General features: G+C 42.5%; 2 protein-coding genes across 3 annotated transcripts in view; one reads left to right on the forward strand and one right to left on the reverse strand.

Moving 5' to 3' along the window:
• The first annotated feature begins 1,812 nt into the window (after positions 1-1,812).
• LOC113022714 (twist-related protein 2-like) lies at positions 1,813-8,519 on the forward strand. Its single transcript, XM_026168420.2, has 2 exons — positions 1,813-2,945; positions 7,451-8,519. The coding sequence occupies exon 1, from the start codon at positions 2,065-2,067 to the stop codon at positions 2,635-2,637; it is 573 nt and encodes a 190-aa protein (XP_026024205.1). The 5' UTR covers positions 1,813-2,064; the 3' UTR covers positions 2,638-2,945; positions 7,451-8,519.
• Positions 8,520-10,569: 2,050 nt separating this feature from the next.
• LOC113022715 (histone deacetylase 7-like) overlaps positions 10,570-19,110 on the reverse strand; it is a 41,477-nt gene continuing 32,936 nt past the window's right edge. For both annotated transcript variants that reach the window (XM_026168422.2, XM_026168423.2), the window contains exons 20-25: positions 16,808-16,905; positions 13,861-13,979; positions 12,589-12,722; positions 12,411-12,495; positions 10,847-10,994; positions 10,570-10,751 (exon numbers count right to left, since the gene is read on the reverse strand). In XM_026168422.2, coding sequence (XP_026024207.1) covers positions 10,733-10,751; positions 10,847-10,994; positions 12,411-12,495; positions 12,589-12,722; positions 13,861-13,979; positions 16,808-16,905 — 603 coding nt within the window. In that variant the 3' untranslated portion in view covers positions 10,570-10,732. The remainder of the gene's footprint in view (positions 10,752-10,846; positions 10,995-12,410; positions 12,496-12,588; positions 12,723-13,860; positions 13,980-16,807; positions 16,906-19,110) is intronic.

Consider the following 19,110-nt stretch of genomic DNA (forward strand, 5'->3'; position numbering starts at 1 on the left):
TTGCTCATTTTTTCCATGATGGTGGCACAGAGCCACGGCTTCGCTAAAGGTAAGCAGCAGCTTCCGAGATTAGCCTGAGCAACGATGACTTTCCTGTCCTTCCTTTGGCTCCACCAGAGGTCCCAGCAGGCCTCAGTTTTAATACCAGTTAATCCTTAAGTTGACTTGGCCGCTTATGTAAATGTAACCTCATATAATTCCCCGTTTCTGTCCACAGCCTTTTGCTTTGATGACCAGATGAGGGTTTTTTTTGTTTTTCTCTCTGTTTCTCTCTCTCTCTTCCAAGTTGATTGAACCCAACTGGGATTGAGCTACTTTCCGCTCTCTGTGAATGAAATGTAAACCAGTGCAATCATGGGGCTCATCAAAAATCTTCTGAACCACTCTCTTCGCATTCGATCCTTCAAATACCGCGCCAATCACATCCAAATTGTTGGCTTGAGGCTGTCGGGCAGCATATAGAAACTGATACGAGGTTTTAGTTACGATCCATAAAACCAGTGTTTGTAAATAATACCAGTATCTGAGTGTCTTTACGCAAAGTTTCTGAAGCTTCAGAAACATCAAAGATGTAACCAGCTTTATGGAGATGGAGGTGTTGAAATGTAAAGGCTGTCGCTGAGCATGCTGTCATCAAAAAGTACAACATTTCTACAGCTCAGAGCGGCAGAAAACTCCCCGCAAGACTTCTCAGCAGTGATCCACAGATGAGTCACTCCAGTCATGACGCATGAAGGTATAAATGGTTTTGGCTGTTGTTGGGAAACTGACAGAGATTCAGAGGTAGATTTGCGCAAGATTTAGTGATGTGTCCAAATTGTAGGTTGCACACAGTGTACAACCTGTTGTCATTTTCTCACGCAGGGCCTACCTGCTGTGTCACGACTGCCAACGTGTGGAAAATGCATTTTAAGTGGCTGCAGACCCAGATGGGTTCGCGCTGTGGAGGAACATGTGTCGATCCCTGCCCCGAAGCCATGGATGGCACAATTAGGTGCTCCCTCACCTCTGCAGACTGAGGTCGCTGGGCCACTCAGGTCAGGGGGTTATTTAGGGTCCTGGCAGTCCTCCCTTCCCAACCTGACAACTGATGTCGGCAGCGATATTAATAAGCTGCGCTTATTTGTTTAGAACTTTTCCATCGATGTGTCACATTTGGAGGGAAAAGGAAGTTTGCAGAGGCTGGTATGCAGATTTTAACTCGCTGGCTGACAAAAAACATCTTTCTGAAAAATACCGCTGTACCTTTTGGCCTGTCATGGCAATGGGCATGATTTATAAACATAAATTCCACATCATAAAGTACATTATTATACCGATAAATTCTCTGCGGTTCTCTAATCCATTTGTTTTTTTAGCGAGCGTCTCATTGTCAGGATAATAAAGAACATGACCGACACATGCTTAGGTGAACTCTCTCACGTTTGAATTTTAAAGGGAAATAAAGAGTTAAGCTTAAAGCACCACTATAATCATAAAAGTATTAAAACGTTAAAGCTTACACGTGGTGACTGTCAGAGACGCAAGGTTTGTGTAGACACGAGGATGCAGGCGCTCTAACAGTCCAGCCCAAATCTGGAACCCATAAAGCCTCAGACATCTCTGCAACATTAGACACAGCACTTCTTATTGGCTAAGCGAACCACTTACCCCCTTTTCTCTATCACCCGCCCAGCTAATGCACACTTCCTGCTTTCCTGCCTGTTTCATACCCGGCCACACCCTCTGGAAAACATTCGAGCCAATAAGAGCTGCCCGCAGGCTCCGGGTTGGCGTTTGGGTATAAAAGAGGTGGAGGTGGACCTGCCTGTCAGATGGTTTGTTGTTGTTCTGTCTGGCAGGTTGAGAGGGGAATGTGAAAGTGAGAATTTTAACAAGGTAACCAGGAAACAGGACGACAAGGCGTCCAATCCGATGGAGCTTCAGCAGTCGTGACTTACACAAGCTTGTCAAGCTGAGGGTTTTTTTTGTTTTCTTTTTTGAAGCTGTAAGCTCAAGCGATAAAGAACCGCACGAAATCCAGTTTTTGTGTTGGTGGCTGGAAGGTTATTAGTGGACAGGAGAATGAGAGAAGAGGTGTCCTGCACCAACTCCCCTGAAGGAGGACTGGGGGCCAGCGAGGAAGAGCTGGAGAGAGGATCAAAAAAGACCCTTCAACCAGGAAATCGAAAACGCTCCCCTTATCCCAAAAAGGACAGCCTCAGTCAGGCAGAGGAGAGCAGCACAGGCAGCTCCAGCAGCCTGCTACCGTCTGGGCCAAAGAGGATGAAGAAAAGCCCCTCAACGGTCGTGTCATTGGCCCCGACGACTTTGGGCCCCAGGCCCGAGGCGCCCTTCGAGGAGCTCCACTCTCAGCGCGTCATCGCCAACGTGCGGGAGCGTCAGCGCACTCAATCCCTGAACGACGCTTTTGCCTCTCTGCGCAAGATCATTCCCACACTACCTTCGGACAAGCTGAGCAAGATCCAGATCCTGAAGCTGGCCTCACGCTACATCGACTTCCTCTACCAGGTGCTGCAGAGCGATGAGATGGACGCCAAGCTGGCCAGCTGCAACTACCTGGCCCATGAAAGACTCAGCTACGCCTTCTCCGTCTGGAGGATGGAGGGGGCCTGGGCCATGTCTACCAGCCACTAGGACCCCACTGAACTTCTCTTGTACACCCTCTCGTGTCCACATCTTCCCTCCCTCCCCAGCTCTGTCCGTGTCTGCACTCATTTCCTGATCTTTAAGCCTCCTTCTCTCCTCATGGTCTGATCTTAACCTTCTCATAAACCTCTGCAGTCCTTTCTCGTCTCACTCCACCTCCATAGTTGAACACGCTTTAAGTTACTGAAATCTCCAAAACCTAACCCCGTTCCCCTCCACTCTTTCCACCTCTTTCTCCCTTATCTGTCCCACAGTTTTTTCCCAGGGCTATGATTCGCTCCACTGCAGCCCTTCAGGTATGGATGAAATATGCACACACACACACACACACACACACACACACACACACACACACACACACACACACACACACACACACACACACACACACACACACACACACACACACACACATTCGTGCAGAGAATAGTGTCGAACATGTATGTATACACACACATGTGTACAGGCAGTTTGTGGCTCAACATTTAGACTAAGATTTCAGTGTAAGTGTGCTCTCTTCAATCGAAAAACACAAACTCGATGAAAACAAAATGAATAAAAATGGTTTGTTAATTTGATCAAAGAAGGAATAAATGATGTGGACATGATCTAAATTTTGAGAATGCGATGCACGCCACACAAAGGTGACGAAAACTCTTCTTTCGGAGTTTTATTATCGGAGAATTTAACACTTTTGCTTCATATAGTAAATGCAATCAGGAAGACAGGAATTGAATAAACAGCTTTTAATATATGAATCAAAATGTTACAGTGTAAATGTGAAGAGCTAAAATGTGTGTATGTCAAAACACGACAGAAAACGTATTTTCCGTCATGTGAAAAAATACAGTAGGACCAAAAGCGAAGAAAACTTTGCTTTACTTGTTTTAAATCGTAATTTCTATCAAAACATAGAAAAATGAATTCAAGAGCATGCTTTAAAAATGTCTGACAAAATAAGCTGCAGTGTTATTTTTCATGTAACTGTGATATCAGTCTTTGATTTCAGTGTGCATGTGTTTTCTTTAAACCTCAAATCTTAACTTAATTTTTATTAGCTAATCATCAAAACAACTTACCAGTTAGTATTTTTTCTTTGTTTGTTTCATTTTTAATTCATATTTTAAAAAGAGTAATACACTGTCAGTTATGATCTGTTGTTTTGTGTATAAATATTTGTCACACACACAAGAAATTCAAATACAACTCAATCCCACGTTGGTTTTGTGTAAACGGATCAGAAACTTTGGAGTAGGACTCTTAAAAAAAATACATTAATTTAATAATAGACAAAATATAAATTTAAAATAATGTAAAGTACAAACGTATGTAAAGGTAAAGTTATGCAAAAAGGAAAGTAGATAAAAGGAAAAAAAATTCTAAATTTAAAAATAGTTTAATTGGTTAAAAATTTATTTTCTATTTTCTTCTTCTAACACATTCAGTCACAAACAAAAATGTCTGCCCACCTCTTTATAATTTTTTTCTCTTTTCAGTGTAGTTGTCATTAACCACCCTCCATGCGTTTTCAAAATTACCATAAAAACACTTTCCAGCAGATAAGGTGAGGACGATTAGTGCACAGACTTAAATAAAACACAATCAGGGGCAGAGCGTTAATTTCAAAGAAAGAGGTCCTTTGAGCATCCTGGTTGCTTCGCTTTATAAACCAAAAATCAGCTAAAAGCACATTATCATCATCATCAACACTCCAGTGTTTGACATTCCTCTGATGAATGTAAGACAAATGTTTTCCTCTGCAGTCTCCAGGGCTTTTTTAAAAAAGACAAAAAAAACCCCCAAAAAACATTTTAAACAGACACCAGATTCCTGCACAGGTACAGCAAGGGGGTGGGGGAGAAAGGGAGAGTGGGTGGGTGGGGGGGGGGGGGGGGGGGGAGTGGAGGCACATCACTCTCTCTCTCTTTCTCTCTCTCTCTCCCTTGCAGCCTTGCCCTCTCTCCTCAGGATCTTATATCGTGCAATCAGGCCTCGCTGGGGCCCAGACAAGCAGGAACCTTTAGATTGGAAACAGTTGTGAGGTATTAGGAAGGTGTGTCTACCGGGGTTAGGGTCAGCCGCACGGGGCTGTGTATGTCAGCACATGTTTGTGTGTGCTTGCTGTGTCTGTGTGGTTGTAGTGAGTTTTAATTAGCTGTGCAGCAGTGTGTGTGTGTGTGTGTGTTTGTGTGCAAACATGTGCATATAAGTAAACAGGAATACATTTGCAGATGTTGTTTCAGTGATTTTTATCTCTCCCATCTTCTGGTTTCAGTTTGGTCAGACTTAGTTATATTTCTTCCAAAAAAAAAAAAAGGCCATGAAGGTCTTTGACAACATCAAAGGATTTATTTTAAAAAAAAGATAGGCGGGTGAAGACATTGTGAGGAGCAAAGGCCGAGCAGAGATTAATCTGGGTTTCAGTGCAACATGCTTTTCTAACAGCTAGATCGCAGGTCAAGGTGAACACACACACTGCAAACAGGCACAGACACGGTTCTCTGATCAGGCCTTTAAATGATTACAAACATATGCAGCATTCATCCCGAATCACAAATGATACTACAGGTACTGCTGCACATGGGCTTCATACAACCCGTGCTTATACACATATATATTACACTGTCCAGACACACACATGCAGCTGCTGCTATGTGCACACCGCAGGTGTTCCACTCTGAGCTAACTCACCAGACATCATGGAGTGGAGCGGGGGGTTGGGGAGGGCTCCAATCAGCGGAAAGCCAAGGCCCCTGCTCGTGGACACGACTGTCCTTGAACGCATCGTTGTAGTTATTACCTACCACTTTGACTGCTCTGCCTGTTATCATCAGCTCTGCAGGGGCCGCCACAGAAAGTGCTGCAAACTCAAGGCCTGCGCCTGCATGACCAAAACATGCAATTTTAGGAAAGAGCTGAGGTTAGAAAGGGTCAGGACACTTCAAAGGCGGAGCGTGCACGTATGCGTGCACGGGTCCTAAAACAGTCTCTGTGTGTGTGTTGATGAGGCCATGTGTACTTGTTTTACTTGGTGTTGGACAAAATAACCCAAACAACTGACATCACATGACGTGCTTGTAATGTTCCCTTGTTTAAGGCTGTTTATGGTGTGGTATCAGATATCAGTGAATAATTGTTACATCCTTTATTTAAAGATGTTGAACAACATCAGTGCCTCTTCTTTAAGAATGACCAGTGTACAAAAATGGTTTATAGAGTTGGAGAGCAGACGGACAGTTAATACATAAACAGATAGTACATATGTAATTCATACATTATTCAGAAATTCAAAATTCCATACACGTACATTTAAGGCTTTAAAATATTCTAGAGGACTGCATAGTGTTCCTGCTTTTTTTCCTACCTCAGATTTTTTCAAAGAAATCACATAGTTGTTTATTTATTTATTTGTTCAATTGATGAGTATATTGCAACAAAAGCAAAAAAAAAAGCAAAGAAATAAAAAAACAAAAAGTTTATAAAATTCACTGCTTTTGGTGTAAAAGAACATTTTATATTTTATTTGGAAGCCCGCAGCATGTACACACGAACACGAATCGGCGCAGACATTTTTGTGCATTTTCATGAGCACGATTTTGAAGATGTGTGGGTGTCTGGCTCAGTGTGAGATGTTCAGAATGAAGCGATTGTTCAGTCTGAGTTGGAACAAACAAGACTCTCCCCTCTGTTTATACTATAATCACAATGCCTGTCACTGCTTTCCTGTGCCGGAACCCCTGGCTCTGCTGCATCTGTGCACATATGTGTGTGTGCGTATGTGTGTGTGGTGTTTTACAATTTGGACTGACCAGCTGTTGGACGCTCTTCTGCACATATTAAATATCTGGCTTTCGCTGCTGGCTGATCTGGGACCAGATGTAAAGTCCTCTGCGGCTCATCTGCGTTTTTAAAAGCCTCATCCAGAAGTCGTGGCTTCTGAGAGTCATCTTTATTTTTAGAGATCCAAACTAAGAGCTGAGTGCAGGTGGGAGGATTGTGTGTGTGTGTGCGTGTGTGTACATTTGACTGCTCCACGCATATGCGCTCGAGCGTGCATTCGAACGTGTGCTGGTCAGACAGCTGCAGGGATAGAGGAAGGTCTTCTGGTTTGACACGTAGGCAGCAAAGAACCACATAACACAAGCCCAGAGTGTATCAGAATCTGCACGCTTACACAATATAACGAAACAGAAATCGTTCAGTCATTTAAAAACATTAATAAGGACCGACCCCCACACGAAAACCTTTACATGTGCTTTCTTTAACAAATAAAGTTGGCTTGAATCCAGTGCAGGTGTACCAATAAAAACTATTTTCCAGAGACGTAATTAGCGAACATAAATTAATCAAATACAAAAAAAGTGTGCATTTAAATACTGACCGGGCATGAAAATGTGAGGCAGGGTGTTTAATGGCTTTCCAGCACAAAAGAGGTGGCCCCACGCTCTGTGACTTGAAAAACAAAGCACCTTTTGGATGGGAATATGCACGCGGCATGCTTTCGGGGTACGATCAAAGTCATGTGACCCTAGCCCTAACACACACATACATCCGGCTTCCGCTCGCAAGACTTCTCGTGGTATCGCGGAAGGGCACGCTATAATTAGGGAAAGCTGAAAATGATCCAGATGAAATGTTTGCCTGTTAAAAGGAGAAGCTGAAGAGCTGTGGGGATTTTTCCGTTTTTGCTTGTCTGCGCTCACGTTGTATCCTCAACACATTCACCCGGTCTTTAATTTGTGTGAAATGCTATAAAATGCCCATAATGCTAACTTGCCTTTTATGTTTCTTCTCCCTGCAGAAAACTGACAAATGGAAACTTCACTACACTCGAAGAAATTGGTTCCTGCCTTGACAAATATCTCCACTTTAAAAAACAAAAAAACAAAACAAAAAAAAAAAGGAAAAGAAAACTTTCTCTTTCTCTGGACAAGTCTGGCCTCCGTGCCGTCGCCCGGCCTTCACCGAGTGTTCCCGAAACTCTGGTGAAGATCCCTCGACGGCCCGACGAAGAGCTGAACACTTTGAACGATGAAACTGAAATGAACTTTTTAAAAAAATTAAAAATAAACAAAAATCAACGAACAGCTGGCCTGCGGTGACAATGAAACAAAATGGCTGCTGGTTCGAGTGCCTTCGGTTACACGGCGATAACCACCACGGCGAGATCCACCCAAGTCTTCACAGTGGATGACTCACTGCCAGACAGACATTAAGATGACTAATGATAATGGCACAGTGATGGTTAGAGGGCGGTCACAGCCAATGAATGTTTACAGCTAAAATGCTAATAAGCTAATCGCTCTGGCTCTGAAGACCCCGTCTTGAGGGAAGAGGAAGAGCACGAGGAATTTGGCGCAGATCTTCGACTTTGTAATAACTGGATCGCTTTCTGTGTATTTTGTGGGTTTTAGAGTGTATGTGAATCGGTATACGCACACTGTATTACTTTAAACTCTGCTTATCCTTTGCTCTCGCCTTTAAGGGAAAAAAAAAGGAAAAAGTCTTGATACCACCACTGATCCCAGTTCAGCCCCCTCTGTTTTTCATTTTACTCTTTTCTAGTAGAAAGCTGCATTTTGTATTGCAAGAAAATCTCATTTAAGTAGTTTTTTTCTTTGTTTGTTTTAATTACAGCAGCTTTAAAATATCTTTGCAAGCTTATTTTCATTGAAAAAAACGCAAAAATAAAACAGCGGAAATTTTCGTATAAAATGTGCCAAAGTGGCGACAAAGTGATTTGAGCCACAGCAGATTCATTTGTAACCATGTGGTTTAAAAGTGTTGCTTTTGTACTGCTTTGAATTTGCTTATGATCATCTCTCTTGTGTGATATCCTGTGGAAATAAATTTTTTTCCTCATGGCTGTACATAAGTACAATATTGTATTTTTGAAGGAGAATGGAGAATGCTGGGAAAAGAAAATGACCAAACAAAGAGAAAAAAAAAGTAGAATAGGAAAAAAGAAACAACTGATCTTTCTTAAAATGTACATAATTTACCTTTATTAGGTTTTTTTGGGTGAAAATAGTAGAAAAAGGCAAAAGTAAGACAACAAAACCAATGTCGCTATGTACACTGTACAGAAAAAAAAATCAAGACAGTCAGTTATAAAGAAAACTGGACTTGACCTAAAGTAAAAATTCCAGTTTGTTAAGGCTACCTTTACACAGGTTGGTCAGAACAATCCTTCGACTGATAATTTGGTCTCCGAGTATGCACAGGGTTCATTATTTGGGCTCAAATAAAAAAATAGATCATTTACACTGATTAAGACACGTGATATATCAGGTCGCTGCCGTGAACGTTCTTAAAAAACAAACAACGACTGAAAGCTACGCTCCTCCATCAGGATGTCCTACAGGATGTCTTTCGTTTTTCACATTTTCGTAACATCAACAAATGTCGGAAAGGCCGTGAGTTACATACAGAGTGCAACGTAAAATACAAACAAACTAAAAATAAAAAACAAACAATCAGACATACTGTATTAGCACCATCACAATCATGTTAGACATGCAAAGAGCACTTCAAAGACACAGAATCTGAATATATAAATAGGAGTCATGTCGAATTGATTTGCGTATATAAATGTCCTGCGTTTTTTTTTTTGTGCTTTTTGACTGTTTGGATTGAGAAAAGAAACATTCGCAAAGTCTTCAAAGTCTTTGAAGTTCTTCAGGCCATGCCAGTCCAGGGACAACACATTGTTCTCATAAGCTTTGGTTGTACTTAACCTGTGTCCAATTGCACTGTGTGGATATTTAACTATCTCAGTATTGCTTCATCCTAACTAAACCACTATCATGCCATTGTTTGGTCCGGGGAGCGTAACATCTCCGAGGATGACAGTAAATAGACTGGCGCTACGTAGGGGATGAACAGAAGACAGATCAGATTAAAAAAAAAAATAATAATAATAATAATAGAAAAAAAACATGTAACAAATACAGCAGGAATGCTCATCCACAGGTAGAAACATCAAAGTTCAGATTTTGAGACCCGAGTCGCTCTGACCCTCGTTTCCGAGGGCGAGATAAGTGCACTTTGTGTGAGTGAGTGTTTGGATGCGAGTCTCATCCAAAATGTTAAAAACTGATGTGCATTGTCACTTGTACAATCATTACTGAGTGGTTACACTGCATTGAGGCATCATGGGTGATTCTGTCTTATCTGACAGGCTTATTATCCCCCCTTCCCCCGAATATCAATACCACAGCGACTGGAGGTATCAGCTCTTCATTGTGACTAATGCTACCACCACTAACTACAGCATATCTACATATTTAAGATGCACTTCAGAGGAGCGATACAAATAACTGCAGCAATCCGAGGTCTTGCTACACGCGCTCGCCCTGGGTACGCCAAGAAAGAAATGATGAAAACGCTGAAAAAAAATATGTATGTCAGACCTCATTGTAGCTTCACTCATGATTCTTAAAAAACAATGTCATCCCCCCCCCAAAAAAAGTGTTCCTCCGGTCAGATGAACTGATGATGAGAACAAACGTGCAGTGCAGGATGATCAGAAAAACCCGCTCGATCGCGGTCGCACGCAGACGAATGACATCGCGGCCGAGGGATACGTCTGCGCTCCATCACTCGCACGTACTTTTGGGGACGACTCCTTCTTCTTAAACTGAGTGGCTTCGATAAGCTGAGGCGACCTTTGACCCTTCCTTCTAACAGTCTTGGGGCTCTTGCTCAGAGTTGTGCTGGAGTCATTTTAATTCAGTCTGCAAATGTGCAGAGATGTGTTTTTCTCTCAAGGTGTATATGCTACATCACGTTGTTGCAAAACCCTTCATTAATCTGCACCTGGGTGTCTCTTTTAGCTTTAGCTCTCATTGCAGCGAGGGATGAGAGTGAGAACGCGGCCCAGATGATTGCCGGTCGTCGATGTGTGTGTGTGTGTTTGGATCAGATGGGTCAGAATTCAGCCAGTAGTAATACAGGTGGAGTTTTTGTGAAGTGACATCTGCTTCCAGTGACGATCCAAAGCGCTGCTTTGCGTGTTTGTGTGCGTGTGTGTGGAGTGTGTAGAGGCTTGAGTCTTTCTTCAGGGAGAATCACCTTTTCTCCATCATTTCTCAGACGGTTTCCTTGATGACAAAGAGAAAGATAAGGGTTAAACGTGCATAAAGTACAACATTATGGCAGTGCTAAAGCAGAAGATATGAAACAGAGCTGCCCCTACCTGTCAGATGCAAGAGACCCCATCGACAGAGAGGCGATGGCGCTGACAGCCTCGCTGTCCGAGTCTCGTCTCAGTCTTCGTCTCTGCGCCTGCAAGTAGGACATATCCACTGTGGAGGCCGAATCCTTCAAACTCTGCCAGTACTCACCTGCGGGAAGCGAAGAATGGAAAAAAGATGGAGAGGAGGGAGGAAAACAGGAGAGAGAAAAGATTAATGGCCGCATTCATTGGTATTTCAGAGCTGTTTTCATCCTGAATTGTTCCTTGAGGGAAGGCGTCTCCATTATTAAAGAGCACTGCACGGTGTTTGATCCGCTAGTTGTAGCCGTTTGATCTGAATATAAGCAATGACTGTGACATAAACAGCCCGTGGTCTAAATATCCATGTTGATAATTTCACGAATGTAAACTCAAATTCAATCTGTTCTCTCAGGGCCTCGAGTCCCGTGTCACACAGCGAAAGGAAAAAAAATTAGAGTTTGCAAATGTGCTCATCTCTGAGCGTGTGTGTTCTGGCTGCGAATGCAACTCACATATATTTCACCCCGGGCCTAAATTATGGGCTTAACATTCTTGTGGCTATTCAAATATTTTTAATTAATCTAATTTGGTTGGGATAACATTTGTGTGCAATCAGAAGGGGATGTTGCGAAGGTCGTGTGCCAGAGAAGTGTTTGAAGATAATTGGAGCCAGGGCGGCTGTGTGTGTGCGTATGTGTGTGTGTCTGTCTGTCTGTGTGTGGGACGGCTGGAGGGAGAGATGGGGAGACAGGGGTGTAAAGGAGGAGAGGTGGTCGGACAGTAGGGGCGATGTGAGAAGACTTAGTGATGGAAAAAAATAGACATGTTTTATTTTAGCTTGACGAAAACGTTTTTAATGGAGCCGAAAAATATTTTGATGAAATTCCTTTCAAATAAAAATGCTAAATTGCTCTACAGTCATTAGAATTAGTAGCGTTGATGTAATTTCACTCTTCCTCCTCTGTTGCTCATCTTGAAGTGTTTCTTTTTATCCGCGGAGAGAGGATGCTGTAGCCGCACGGTGTGATTTTTGGGCCAATATTAAAACAATCTGACTTGACTTGAAATCCTTTCATGTATAAGGAAGTGAACATAGTGGTATAATTATTAATTTTGCAAGCAAGCCCTTTCTTTGATCTCATTTTCAAATAAAAGCACATATTTCAGCCCAAGGACCATTACTAACTTTCCCATTACAGCAACTTTCTTGAGAAACAATTCTGGAAGCGAGCACATCCAGTGACTGCTAGCCATCTCTTCCACTTCCACAAGATAATGATGGACATTTGTTTTTGATTTACTATTTCTTTTGACAGTTTAAAGGTGTTTATGACTCAAATAGCTTATGGCCAACCTTAGAGAGTAAGATACTAAAGACAACTGAGGCAAACAGTGGAGAATGAAGTTAAAAAAAACAGCAACAAAATCTTTCAAACTAATGAAACGAAGATTATTTTTTTAGATCAATATTTTCCACAAGTTTCACAAGACTGCTCAGTGTCATGTTGGTGATGGTTTTTGATGCTGCATGTTGTATTCTCACCATGAATCTGGATGACTTTCTGCAGAGAAAGCACCGCATTTTCACAGGGCTTCTGGTCCAACACCGACTGGGACAGAGGCTCCACCTGTGGCACATGTGGTCAGAGGTTAGAGAGGGAAACATGCTGTAGGTATCTGTGAAAAGACACATGTTCTGTATGCGCAAAAACACATCCAACCTCCATGCCCAGCAAGGCGCTCACACAGGCTTCGGAGGCATCGCAGATAGCTTTGAGGTCATGCCCACCCTCCAGAGCCATGACCACCTTACCGCCGGCCAGTGACATCAGTTGACGGGTTAGGAAGCCAAAACCTGGTGGAGAACAAAGCATGCACAAAACCGAATACACAAAGGTTAAGCCAGAAATTGATTGTATGGGATTATATCAGTGCTGTGGAAAGTTAGCCACACTTTGCACACCGGACTCTGACAAATTACTGAGAATAATTTCACAACATCATGTTGACTGGTGACATCATTTCTTATTTTGCAAAGGTCTGAAGCCTAAAAAATGAAGCCTATGCTGAAGCACTGAAAACTGCAGTTCCACTAATGTCCACTTGAGGCTGCCTGCAAAACGAGTCAATCTCCATAGACTCTCATATTAAAATAATTGCAGCAGAAATAAATATATATGAGTATACAGCCTGCTACAAAAACGGGTTTGGTCTATACAGCTCATTTCCATCTATATGAAAGTTTTACAGATTGTTTTAGGACTGGTTAAACTACATTTTTTGAAGTGTAAAATTAATATAATTGGAGATGTGGCAGGTACACTGATGCAGCTACTGTAACAGCTGCCTGCTTCACCTCCACTAACTGGACTGCACATGTAGACAGTGGTTACATGTGGAGCATTTTAACTATTTTAACAACTTTTTAACAACTGAAGAAGATCCCAAGAAGTCTGGGTCCAAGTTATAGTTAGTTTACTAATAATTGATTCACATATTAGCACCGGATAGCGGCTATTTACAGGTTTAGCTTGCTAACAGAGCAGATGATCTGGCTTGAGAAACTACTCAAAAAAGAACTGTCCATAATACTAAAATCTTCAAATTGGGGCTTAACAAACCAAAGAATGACATCACAGTGCCTATGTGCATTTTTATATACAGTCTATTATGGTGATGAGTTTTAGTTAAACATAAAGACTGGCTCATATAAAGAAACAGGTTCTACAAACAAACTTTAACTTCTCTACAAAGCTGCACTCTGAAAACTGCGTTACACATCAGTGATAATATCTGACATCAGCACTAAGTCTGCACAGCATAAGAGTGTTTATCTGTTTGACAACAGTCTGTGAAGGATAGCCAACCTTTGTAACTGTAATAATAAGAAATCTAACAAATGCAGGACATGCAAATATTTATTATAACTCATAAGGCTCATAAGAGCACGTTGATCAGGAAGTGTGCTGAATGAGAGGCTGGGTGAACCTTACACTTGGCTGTAACCTTGTATCCTCCGAGCGATGATGGATGTCCTTCGACAGCATCAAAGCCAGCTGACACGAGGACGACATCAGGGGAAAACTCGTGAGCGATGGGCATCACCACAGCTCTGAGGACCACAAAAGGAAACGCAATGGCGTAAAGCAAACACTGCGTGTTATGTTCTATTCATCAAGCAGTGTGGCCAGGCAGAAATTAGACAGCACATTTAAGAAGTAATTTTTTTTTCAACAGGTGTTCATGATTTGAGAGAAAATGAGAACTGAGGGGTGGGGTGAGTAGAACATAATGTGTGATCAAATTAACATCAGAGCAGGCTGTAACAGATTAATTATTGTAATGAAGAGAGTTTGAACAAAAAAAAAAGAGTTGAAGTGACTGATTTCACAAAGAGCATTCATATACTTCACAACTTTTATCTGGACTGTTAACTGCAAACACTTACTTAATTGTAAGTGATTGCAAATAGCTCCCCTATTTGAAAATCATGAAAAGAGAAATTATCAAAGGCAGTGCTCCAAGTGCTTCATCTCTGTTCTTGATCCACTCTTGGTAAGCAGCCAACCGTGGAAGGTGGGGCACCTCCCAGGTGTGAATGTGTGCAACTGTTTAAATGTGAAGCCGTTAAAAAAGAAGAACGAGTGCTCTGCATACCTTACTTGGCTATCTATCTATCTATATAGATATGGGTCTACAAGTGGGACACAATTAAAAGTTTTTCTCTGCATGTTACAAACAGGTAAAGGGAGACCCTTGACATAAATAGGCTGAGGTGTCCACAGACTGTAAACTCCACTCATGGGAGCCCAGCTTTCTTGCTTCTTTGCTCTCCTTCTTACTTCCTCTTGTCTCTAGCTGCCAGTTTTTTAGCAAGAGCACACGGCCCATGCCGCGTTTGATTCTTTCTCACTCTCCCCCACCACCCCCCAACCCCACCCCCTCTCAGCGGCAGTTCAAAGACGTTTGTGTGCGTCTGGTTCCTATTAGGAGCTCGTCCCTCTTCTCACGTCACTGACAGCCAGCCATCTGGGATCCATTGGGCCTAATTACGCCGCCTTTGGATTCCCTAACAATGTACCCCCCACTTCTTCTCCTCTCTTCTGCTCTATTCTCCTCTCCTCCACAGTTCATCATTGGTCAGTAGCCACTTGGAAATACACAGAAAATGTATTTACATGCACATACACACTATGTACACATTGCAATACCTGCATATGCATGCTCTTCCTTTGAAACTGCAAGTTTGATTCATGGTGTGCTACTGGTGATTCGGCCGAGCTTAAATTCTGACCGTCTTAGTAATCCTCCACACAAATACGAAATGCATCATGACGCTTAATCTCAAAGCAGCTGAGCTCTCTCTTGATTGTACTAGAGTCCCACCACCACTCCCGACCACAATATGCCTTCGATACACACCCAAAAACAGAGACACACATCATCAGTAACCGCACTCTGGCTAGTTTTCTGTTCCATCCCGAGCAGAAACACAGAGAGTCTGGAACACCCTGTCATCTAAATCAAATTGAATTACAGAGCTGGCACGAGGTTAGGTAGACTTAATTGCATAAACACAAATTCATGATGCATTAAATTTTGTCTGTAAAGCATGCTACGCATTTATTCGCACTGGTTAATTCACAGAATGGTGGCAAAGTTCACAGAAAAATGATTCAAACTTAATATAAGTTGTTCTTTGTTTCTAACCCCAAACCCAACCAATTATAACTGAGGAATTCTGGTCTCTCTGTGGTGACATATGATAAAGGTTGCCCCGGACACGGCTACACGGTATGTGCCTCCAACTGCCACGGACCACCACGACACTGCTGCGCTACAGAGCTATGATTTGATATTAGCTTTTATGTGTAACACACAATACAGTACAGTACTCTACTGCGGTTTACTAAGGAAGTTTTACACATGAAAAAGCTTGCCATTTCCCCAAACTGGATAAAAAATACCAAAACCAGACGGCTGCTCAGGAAAGGACCAGTTGTTTCTTAATTAGTATCCAGGGCTCCAGTAAACACTGGACTTAGTGTTTCTGAGGATGCCTATTGGCTGTATGGATTTTACCAGAATGGGTTAGCTCATTAGCATCTTTCCGTTGACGAGGGGCCCACCCACTGTGTCTGGTGCATGCAGCACCATGTAGAGAGCTTAATCATCTGGTGGCGAGCCAGTGTTGCTGACAGAAACATTCTGAGTTCATTACGTGTGTTTGAGAGTGTGGAGCAGAATCAAAGCATATTCATTCAAGAAAAATAGCTTGAATGAAACGAAAAGTGCTGCAAGACCAAAGGTGTGTCTGGGTAACACGCCTACGTAGGCCTCTGGAATTAGTTCAAAAATGATATCGATAATGTGTAATTACACATGTTATATAAAAAAATCATTATTGTTTAGCCCTTCCCATACAAAGTGTACTGACACTGGGTAGCAGCTGGCTCATAGTCAACATGCGTATTCGTGGTACTGTGATTTGAACAGAATGTGCTTTACCTGGGAGTGATCAGCTTGCGTATTAGAGATGTGTGTGGAGGATGCTAAATGACTAAAGTGCTTTCATAAGCGAGCTGAGCTGCATGCACAGCTGTTGTGTTGACTGCTGAAGGTTGATAGGCGCACTGACATGACGAAGGAGGAGATAAGTGTACCTTGGATTCAAAACTGAATATTCGGCAAGCAATTACGTGCTGCTTGCTGAGCTTTAAGCCAGAATGAGAGCGCAACAAGCGAGAAACACTGCTGGCAACACAATGTGTGACACTAACCGTAAGAGAAGTCAAACGTAAATATAATGTTCTAGGGGGGTGAACACCTATCTCAAGTTTTGAGGTCTATGCTACCTTCATTTTATTTTGGCAAGTATCTCAAACACCAGTATAGACCTTTAAATGCTTCATTACTACAGTATTATAGGAACTTCTTTACCTGAACGCAGCCAGGTATTCAGCATCGCCCATTGGAGGGTTTAGTCCTCCGGTCCATCCTACATTGACATTGAAGCCCTCACCTGGACCTGCACCCACCTGGATGAAGACAAACACAGAGGGGGAGAGAGAGGGGGGTGCGTGTGTCAGAGAGAAAGAGTGTCCGTCAATGTCGAGAAAGTTAATGAGTCCCAGCGAAAGTTGAGAAACTGTGTGACGTTGACAGATTTGTGTCAAATGTTCACAAAATCAGCACCGCTGTTGCAAAACTTTTGCATTGCAGCAACCGAGGCGAAGTGGCTGCATCTCTTTAAGGCAGCACGAGGGAGTGATTATGATTCCTAAATGAAAGACGGATGGCTGTTAATTCAACACCCCTGTCCCTCCATTTTGATTTTGATACAATTTGTCAAATGGCCTTATAAATCACCCGGAGCCACAACAGAGTTACACCCGTTAACGGTTCCCAAGATTTAGGCTTACAGCTATACTGGGAAGTACTTTTCATTTGGCAACTGTTGCATGTTATATAAAAAAAGACAAAAAAACAACTACAAATAAGAGTCACATACCGCATGTTGCATACTGTTTTATGTACTGAAAAGCTATGTGATTGAAATGACTGCATAATGTGCTTTTTTATATGGATGTTTAGAGAGTTTCATGTGTATGACATGTCAAATGAAAAGACATGACATACTGCGCTATACTGCTCATTTTACATGTTGTAAATATTTGAGTGATTTTTTTCAAGCTGTATTGGACTTGGCGTGTACTTGAAATTGCCAAGCAGAGTACACAAAGTCGAGTGGATCTCCTGTCAGTTTGACCTCAAATATTTTGGGGCAGAAAGTGAAGTGAGTCCCGGGTCTTTGGAAAGAAGGTTTAAGGATTCCTGCCTCTCTCTTTGTAGTCCTGCTAGCAGCCATTTAGCTGCTCTCTAGGCCTTTCACCATCAGTCAATGTGTCAGTTTGAAGAGAGATTGAGGCGGTTGATTGACACGCACTTGGCAAAGATGTGTGGTAATTTTCTTTGTGTGTGCGTACGTGTGTGTGTGTGCATGGGTGTGAGAGGATGCTTGAAAGAGAAAAGAATGCTGATGAGCATCGCAGAGCGTCTGTCTCCATTCTTCTCTCAGTGGACGGGATGTTCACAGGGCAAACGAAAAACACATGAGGCCTCCTGTCCTCTGCCAACTGGTAATGTACCCGCATGCACGCTCGCACGTGCTCGTGGACACACACGCACACACGCAACTCCTTCTATAGCTCCAAGTTTCTTGCACTCCCCTCTGTCCTCTTTCTCTCTTTCATGTTTCAAGAATTGCTGGACTGGATTAGGCCTGTGCTGGTTTCTGTGAGGTACTCGGCACTCTCTGTTATGCCTATGACATCACACCCCCTACCCCATGGTGCGTTATATACCTACACGGGGGACAGCGAGACTCCAGAGGTTTACCGCACTGTTCACCAGAGGTTGAGAGGCCACTTAAGGCAAAGCCACATCCAAGCCAAAAAAGCATTTTATGCCGCGTCCCCTCCTCGTGGGATTTTATGAGAAAACACTGACTATTTTATCCGCATTGTTGTTGGGGGAGATGGGCGAATATATGAGGGAATGCGAGTGACTGAGCGGGCGATGAATGCCAGCGTGGGTTCGGGTCAGTACATCTGCCCGAGGGCTGTCATCACACTTGGTTTCTGGTAAGACCACAGGCAGAATTCATAGGCATCTCAATATCCTGTATGCAAACATAGGCATGCAAAACCGTGCACATCCTGCTGGGAAGCTTCAACATCCAAAGACCTGAAGTTGCTTAAATACATTCGAAATTCGACGTAAACCACTCACAAACACAATGAGATGAGCACATGGTGAATTCAAAAGACATCTGGGCTATCCGTAATAGGTTGTCATGACGATGCCGGACTGACAGTTAACAAAAGTGAACCGTAACCTTCGTTGCTCAAATTATAGCGTCATGAATCCAGTTGTATTAGTAATGTAATGTAATGTAATTGTGATGTAATTGACTCTGACTGGTCATATATTTGACTCTCACATCCATACACTGCTGGAGAACAGATCTATAGTGCAGACTGCAATCGTGAAAAGTCAGTCACAACCAAACTGATTTTGCAGTTGGAAGTTTATATTATGCAGATAATTCCTTGACTGAATGGCCAATAATTCTTCCTGTTTTAGCAAGTAAATGTTAAACATAAGCGTTTGAGATCCCTAATATCCTAAAGGAATCACATAATTACCAAACATTTCTGTGCCAGCATATCTGTCTTCACGAT

This window comes from Astatotilapia calliptera, chromosome 5 (genome assembly GCF_964374335.1).
Source record: "Astatotilapia calliptera chromosome 5, fAstCal68.1, whole genome shotgun sequence".
NCBI lineage: Eukaryota > Metazoa > Chordata > Actinopteri > Cichliformes > Cichlidae > Astatotilapia > Astatotilapia calliptera.